This window comes from Podarcis melisellensis, assembly GCF_964234715.1.
Source record: "Podarcis melisellensis genome assembly, chromosome: 15".
Lineage (NCBI taxonomy): Eukaryota > Metazoa > Chordata > Lepidosauria > Squamata > Lacertidae > Podarcis > Podarcis melisellensis.
The window spans coordinates 20635521-20643563 of NC_138532.1; the positions used below are offsets into that span (position 1 = coordinate 20635521).

Sequence of the window (8043 nt, forward strand, 5' to 3'; positions counted from 1 at the left end):
TACTGTGCTACATGGGCCGAGGGTCTGACTCAGTTACAAGGCAGCTTCCTGTGTCCCTGTGAGATCAGGCCCTCAGATCCTAAGTGAGCTCTTTGTTCATTGATCCACACTGGCTCTGACTCAAGGAAACCAATTAAACAAGCCGTGTTAAGAGGATGATGAGCAACTATGACCTCATCCATTAGAAGAATTACAAGTTCAGTCATTAAGGTGTGAGGAAATTACACATAACTATAAACGGGAGGGGGGAAGAGTGAGCAAGAACCTGATTGACTATGAGCATCAAGCATAAGGGGGTTCATCATTCAGATCCCCTCTCTCTCTTTTAAAAAATATATTTGTAACTTTTCAATTTTACACCTTAAAATAAACATTTTACATACTGTTAAATATCCAGAGACTTCCCTCCTTCTCTTTCCTTGGTTTATTAGTCTTTCATTCCTGCATATTTTCCTATAACCAGATTAATCTGTTCTCCGCTTTTACATCACTCAAACATGAATTACACTGTTGATGTTATCTCCAGGCTGCCAGAGCATTCGGATCCTGTCTCCTTGGGATAGACATTCTCTCTGCCCCTGCAATGTGCCCTATTTTACAAGGTCAGAGGAGTGTAAATATGAGAGTGTTGGGACTGGGAGCTGGCAGACCAGGGTCCCAATCCCCATGTTGCCTAGCCTACCTCTCAGGCTGTTATGAGTATAGCAATTGAGAGGTTGGGGAGGAGAATAAACAAACAGTGTAGACCACCCTGAGCTCCTTGGAGGAAATGTGATACATAGACATTAAGAACCAATAATAAATAAAATAAGCATTAATGGGTGGTGCCACAAACACTCTGAACCAGTGGAAGCATGTCCATTTGAGCAGATGGGGCATTGCCCCATCAACCATAGTCAATACCCCCACCTCAGTGTTTGAAATTCGCTAGGCACATTTTGCTCCTGGCCACTTGCGACCAAATGAAGATGCCCAGGTGCCAGGATGGCGACTGGCAGCTCCAACATCTGGACACGCAAGCCTGGGATCTTTGGAGCCCCACTGTTTTCACACATGAGCAACACATCCTGTAGAATTCTATCCACGATATTTTATCTGCACCATCAGAATGAATTTCAGGAACCAAAAACTTGTATTGAAAAATGCAACTTTCAAGCCATCTTGGCCCCCCAAAATGGCAACTAGGCATTCCGTTTTGGCGACTGTAAGCCTGGTTTAAGGAGCCATTTGGTGCCTAGCTTGTATATCTGAGTTTATAACACTGCCTCCTTGCTTACTACCAGAGCAGGGGCTGGCACTGCCTGTGAGATTCTTCCTCTTTGGCAGGGGTCAGCAAACCTTTTCAGCAGGGGGCCGGTCCACTGTCCCTCAGACCTTGTGAGGGGCCGGACCATATTTTTTTGGGGAGTTGAACGAATTCCTATACCCCACAAATAACCCAGAGATGCATTTTAAATAAAAGCACACATTCTACTCATGTAAAAACACGCTGATTCCCGGACAGTCCGTGGGCCGGATTTAGAAGGCAATTAGGCCAGATCCAGCCCCCCCCCCTCCAGCCTTAGTTTGCCTACCCATGCTCTTTGGCCTCAGCGCTGTCCTTGTTGAACTCAGCAGGGAGGAGGATAGGAATAAAAGTGGAATTACTTCTGCCAATCTCTGACTGTGGCTCCACCTTCTCTTGGTCCCTCTCTGCCCTCCCAGTCCCACCAGCCACCAGTTATTTAAAGCGATATCTAAAAGCTATGTTATAATGAATTAATACACCAGTTAGCCTCTCATGGGGACCAGCAAACCAGTGGCCGTTTGGTTAGCAGCGAGACTGCTCTCCTTAGTCCACAGGGACCAGGAAATTATTTTTCCCCCTACATCCCAAGGATGTATCAAATGCATAGGAGAGCCCCAGGTGAGCAGCTTGCTCTGGGCTCCTAAAAATAAACCAATATGATGTTAGGAATGTGCCCAGCCCTGCAGCTACACACTGAAAGGCCGTCCTTCCCACAGCCACAACTGCAGCAGCAGACTTCAGAAAGAAAGACGGCAGCCGAGCTGCAGTGGGAAGTGCTGAGCAGGTCGTTCCCATTAGCCAGGGGGTGGGGAGTGGAATTCAGGCAAGACTCCAAACGACAGAGCCTCTTTGCAGATATTTTATGGCTCAGCTTCTGGGATGAGGGCTCGAGGAGATCTCACGAGCCACATGGGACAGCAACTGCAAATTCTTCCCAGTTGCTAATGTTACCCTTCCGCTTACTCTGAAGGTGCAGCGCATACCCGCTTGTTTTATGCAAGGCGGGGCAGGGAAATAAATTTAAAATGCATAGCTGGGGCTGTGCATGACCCCACACAGCAAGGTCAGAATGCTGTAGGAAGCTGCCTTATAATGAACCACACCTTCGGTTTATCTAGTTCAGTATTGTCTAAACTGACCAGCAGCGGCTCTGATGGGCACCATTATGTCCCGGAGGTCTTCCCTGCTGCCCACAAAGCCCCTAAGCCAGCGGTTCTCAACCTGTGGGTTCCCATATATTGTTGGACTACAACTCCCATCATCCCTGAGCTCTGGCCTTGCTAGCTAGGGGTGATGGGAGTTGTAGTTCAACAACATCTGGGGACCCACAGGTTGAGAAAGGCTGCCCTAAGCCTTCCCCACCCCAACACATGCAAACACTCACTGCCCCCTTGAAAGTGATGAGAGTGGCTACTTTTCTCCCCTTAAAAAATACATAGAGGTGAAGGATAGAGTGCTGGGCGATATATCACCCAAAACCGGTTTGAAGTCCATATTGTGATATTGGTTTCATAATTTTTTGTCCTGACAATAGATCACGAATGATGATAAGTTTGTACTCATGCTACGCAAAAATCATCAGGTGGGAAAAACTGTTAAGCCAGCCAATGCCTTTACATAGCTCCACCTTTATTTCAGACATTGTGATATATCAGTATAAATATCATGATATATCATGATGTTGAAAACCAGATATCGTCCAGCCCTATTCAGGTACCTCATTATTTTAAATGCAGTTGGGGTGTGTAGCTTATCCAGAGCAAGGCCTTTTTTGTGTTGGCACCTTTCTCTGCCCTTCGTTCCATTTTTGCTACTAGCTTTGCTGTAACAAAATCACTGTAGCTTTGCTGTGTTATTTCAAAGGACTCCACAAGCCCTCTGAGTCGCCAGATAAGCCTCCCACCGCCCAATTGCCACGGACTCTATCTGTAAGCTTAAACTGCTACTTTACATAAATGTTAATGTGTTGACTATGCATCTCATCTCATTGTTGAGCACTGCCCTGGAGCGTTTGGGCAGAAAAGGCAGGTTATAAATATTTTAATGAAGAAGTAATAAATAAACCAATACAAAACCAGGAGAAAACTGTATTCCCTTATCTGAAGAAGTTTGCTCATCCTTTTACTGAAAACACAAAAGCTTTGCAAACACAAAACTGGAGACTGTTTGTACAAACGAAAGGAAATTGTTGTACAAACGTTACAACCATTCGTCAGCTTTTGGTCACATGTAGAGTCCAAATTTTGAGATCCCCATTTTTGGAGGGCAGGGGAGACTCATACTGAACAGCATCTTAGGAATGCTGGAGTTTGGGGGTGCATGCCTACAGGTTTGCTATGACACACCAACAGGAAAACTGGTGCCACAGCAGCAGCCTTAGAACTTACACCCTGGATGATGCCGTCCTTAAAATCTCAGACAAACAGGCTCCGATGATGCAGTCTGTTCCAGACAGAAGCTGAGCTCAGAGCATGTGCCCAGAATCCCTCTGTGCCCTCGTTTTTTGGTGGGTGGGGGTGGGGAGAAGGCAATGCCGATCCTCCTGTCATCTCAACAGGGCTTTGGCTTCACTCACTTCTCAAAATCTATAAATGCTCCCTCTGTCCGAATCCCAGTGAATACACTTAGCATTTGCCTAAACTTCTGGGGGAGACATGGGAACCTTCTCGTCAATAGATGGCCAACGGGAACTTTTGAGGAAGGGACTCAGCTCATGGGCAGAGCAACAGCTTTGGATGCAGGTTCAATCCCCAACAGCATCTATCTCCAAGCAGGTCCTTGCCTGAAACCCTGGAGAGCTGCTGCCAGCCCGTGTAGGCAGCACTGAATTAGATGTCCCATTGACCTGACCTGGTATAAGAGATAGCTTCCTACCACCCTACTTCTGGCTTCAACCTTCCTCTCTAGGCATCTTAGAACAAGTCTTGCAGAATCAAGGGATGGGATGTTCCGCCCCCACCCCAAGTCTCTGCTTCACCCAGATCCTTTCCCCCATACTATGGGGGGGGGGCGTGTAGAGCGGGGAGCCTGAGGCAGCCAAATTCACAATAAACAATCCCACTGAAAACAAAGCATGAGCTGGGGTGCTTAACCTGATTAAGACAGCTCAACCCCATGGGAGGGGAGGGCAAGGAGCGTGCTTTATTTCAGAACAATAGCGTCTGCCAGATAATAAACTGTGGCCATATAGTAAGACTCAGCCCCCCCCCCCTTACAGTATGTTCAAAGCGATTCACGTACAATTATCAGTCTTCATAATCTACAACTCTTGATTATCAACGCTTCCCGCTGTGCACAGCATAGGAGGTGCACAGATCCTGCCCGGAGGGGCTCAAAACGTATACGAATATGTACTATAATAGGAACGGGGGCTGATGCACACCCCCTTCCACCAACCAGCCTCTCACGTCTGTAATAAAACTCCTCCCCCCCCCAATTTTCAGTACTTGGGGGTGGGCAGATTGATCATTTGGGAAATCCCCGTCCTAAACCCTTACAGTACAAAGGACAGGCTGTTTCCCTTCTGGGACTTCTCTTTACCCCACGAGGCTCAGAGGCACTCGCAGAACGTGGAAGGTTTTGACACCCAAATATTCCGCAGTAAATCAAAGATGGGGGAAGGAAAGGGTTTGCAAAAGGGGAGAACATGGAGGGGTTTCTAGACAGCGCTTCAGATTTTCAAACGGGGGTCTCAGATATCGTTGGCAACAGGTTTTCCTTTCTTATTTTTTTTAGCTTATTTTCCACATAGATCTGTGATTTAGGGGGGAGCTGGTATTTTTATGCCAACGATGTCGTGTGGACTCGGGGGGGGGGATACTTGCATGCATCAGGACCCCCAATCCCATGCAAAATATTTTTTAACAAAAATATGGGGGGGAGGGGGAATCCAACCAAAATCCCCCCCCACCTGGTGGGCCGGTTTGCACACAAGCCCAACGCAACACGCCCCCTTTCCTGCCACCAGTTGCAAATCACTTACAGTAGCGGTTATACCGCGGAGGAGAGGCAGTGAGAGAAGGTGGGTGTGTTTTTGCAAAACCCATTCTGCAAACTGTGTGCGTCTCCTTCCCCACCTGTGTGTGTTTATTTATATTTATATGAATCCAGCTCTAGACACCTCGAAATATGCATCTCCTCGTGGCTTGGACAGAAATACATTGGGTGGGGTGTGGAAGCAACCACCCGGGGGGAACATTCACACCTTCGGTTCTAACACCATAAAAAACTAATCGTAGCAACCCGGGGAATCCTTGCAGAATTGGAATCGGAGTTCGGCAAGAGTTAACAAGACAAAGCACGTTTCTCCCGCGCCGCCTTGATTTGCAAACGGAGGGGAGCAGCGCCGCGGTGCCCAAGGCTTACCTGGGACAGCGCTGCCCTGCAAATCTGCAGCGCAAGTTGCCCGCTCAGCCCCTCTCCCTCTCCCTTTGTTGCCCGCCACTCACCTCTGCTGCAGCAGCAGCCGGCCAGGAGCAGGAGGCAGGCGCGGGCGAAGCTTGCAAGCCGGCAGCGACTCATTGTTCCCGGTGCCAGAGCCGAGAGTCCAAATGCATCGGAGGGGCTTGGAGGAGAAGCCCAGAAAGCTGACGTCAGGTGCGAGGGGGAGGGAGCTGCATGCACGGGGGGAGGGGGCTGCACTGCTCCGAGGGGGGGGGATACACACCCACCCACCCACAAGAGCACCGGGAGCCCAGCCCTCCTCGCACGCTTGCTCCAGAAGACTCGCCTGCAACAGCAGAGAGGAGTCGCGCTTAAGCGGAGCGCCAGGGGGCGAGGCGAAAGCCTACCTTAGACCCCCTTTCTCGCTAGAGCCCTGCTCTTAATGCAAGACTTCGGTGCAAAAAAACCCTGGAGAGGAGTCGAACCTTTTCAGCCCGTGGCAAAGCAAGGAAGCCTTAGTCCGTTGCAGCAAAAACAGACGAAGGGGCTTCTTCCTTCCAGACCCGGGTTTAATCCTGTTGCTCACAAACTGGTCGTGGGCAACAGGTTCTTCTTGTAATTGCTCTGGTTCCCCTTCCCCTCCGCCTGCTCAGAAAGGCTCGATCAGGATCAAGGCGGGGTGGGGTGAGGAGAAACAGGGGTTCGCATTTGACGAAGCTGCAAAAAAAAAACACCCTGCATCTATTTCCACCTGCCGGGAAAAGATGTTGTCTTACGTGCTATTTTTATTATATTCATTCATTTCTCTCCCTGTTGGTTGGGTCTATTGTCTTTTGCCATGCTGTTTTGCTTATAGCAAAATAAATTATGTTGTTTATTCTAAGCTGCCTTGAGGCTCCGTTTGCAACATGGTGGGATTAAAAAACAAACAAACAATAACTCAATAAATAAAGATGGATGGATGGTTGTGACCAGTGCACTGGGACAGGAACTTTGCTAGGCTCTTTCCCCAGGGAGCTGGAAAGCAGCAAATTGCTTCCAATGATAGGACAACCCAGACGACTGTTAGCTGAACATTCATCCTGGTTTCTTTGCAAGGACATTAGACAACGTTGGCTATTTGATGAACACCCTGATTTGTGTGGAGATGAGGCGATGTTACGTGAAGGCAGTGGCGTAGCGTGGGTTGTCAGCACCCGGGGCAAGGCAAGTAATTTGTGCCCCCTAACCCGTGGATTTGCGCCCCCTAACCCGTGGATTTGCGCCCCCTAACCCGTGGATTTGCGCCCCCTAACCCTAACCTCCAGATGTTGCACCCGGTGCGGCCGGGCCCCCCTGCACCCCCCACGCTACGCCACTGCGTGAAGGCAAGTGTTATCCCACACTTTCCAGTACGTTTTTCGGTCATTTTCCTTAGTGCATAAAGTCATATTTTGGGAAAGCAGGCTGGTTGCACAACACCACCCAAACCAATTAGTACAGGCAATTCCCAATTTACATGGGGGTTACGTTCCAAGGTACCAGGTGTTTAAGTGAAATGGGGGTGTATTTGAAACATCATTGAAAAAGCTTGCAAACACCCCGTTCCAACCCTTTTTGTCGCGTTTTCGGGTCATTTTCAGGTTCAACGTGATGCACCCTTGTAGCGCCGCATGTGCCTTGAATGCATATAAATGGGGAGTTGCCTGTAACTTGAATTTGGTGGGATATGACTGAATCCCACTCAGAAATAACAACAGGATGGAATTGCCCAAGGTATACCCAGAAGTAAGGTCCTAGCCACAGCTCATGGTTAATGAGGAGAGAGAGAGAGAGCTTAACTGTTCAAACAATGCATTAAACCAAACCTTAACTCAGCACAATAACAAAAAGGACAAAGGAAAGGGAACGCTCCTCCCCCGGGGTCTCAGTAAACTAAGGTTTGGTGCAAACCAAGCTGATATGAACCGGTTATTGCAGCTGAAGATCAAAGCTTTGGTAAGCTCCAGTATCCTGAGCCACCTAATGCATTTCTAATATTTGTTTGTTGTTTTCAAATAGTAATTACACAATTGCAATTCCACCCCCTCCAAATATAGTCAGCAAGAACTAAAAGGGGCAGAAAACACAACCTCTAAGAGGTACGTAAAGGACAGCCAAACAATCTCACCGTGGCTGAGTTAAGAAGTGAAGCTTCTTTTACTGTATTTACAGGAAGAAGGGATCAATCACAGCACATCTGGTATGACCAGCCTATTGGAGCACATTCTCTTCCCCAGGTTCAAATCCTTGCTGCTCCGCTTCCTCCACTTAGTCCAGGCGTGGGACCTTTCCCATGATGTGGGCAACCTTCTGGGGGCTGCATTCGAGTGCTGGGCGGGGCCAGAGGATCA

At 48.5% G+C, this 8043-nt stretch overlaps 1 protein-coding gene across 1 annotated transcript in view; it reads right to left on the reverse strand.

Annotated features, from left to right (window-relative positions):
* The window catches only part of MCAM (melanoma cell adhesion molecule), a 51016-nt gene extending 45164 nt beyond the window's left edge, over positions 1-5852 (reverse strand). The window contains exon 1 of the mRNA XM_081889846.1: positions 5737-5852. Coding sequence (XP_081745972.1) covers positions 5737-5809 — 73 coding nt within the window. The 5' untranslated portion in view covers positions 5810-5852. The remainder of the gene's footprint in view (positions 1-5736) is intronic.
* Between the last annotated feature and the right edge of the window lie 2191 nt (positions 5853-8043).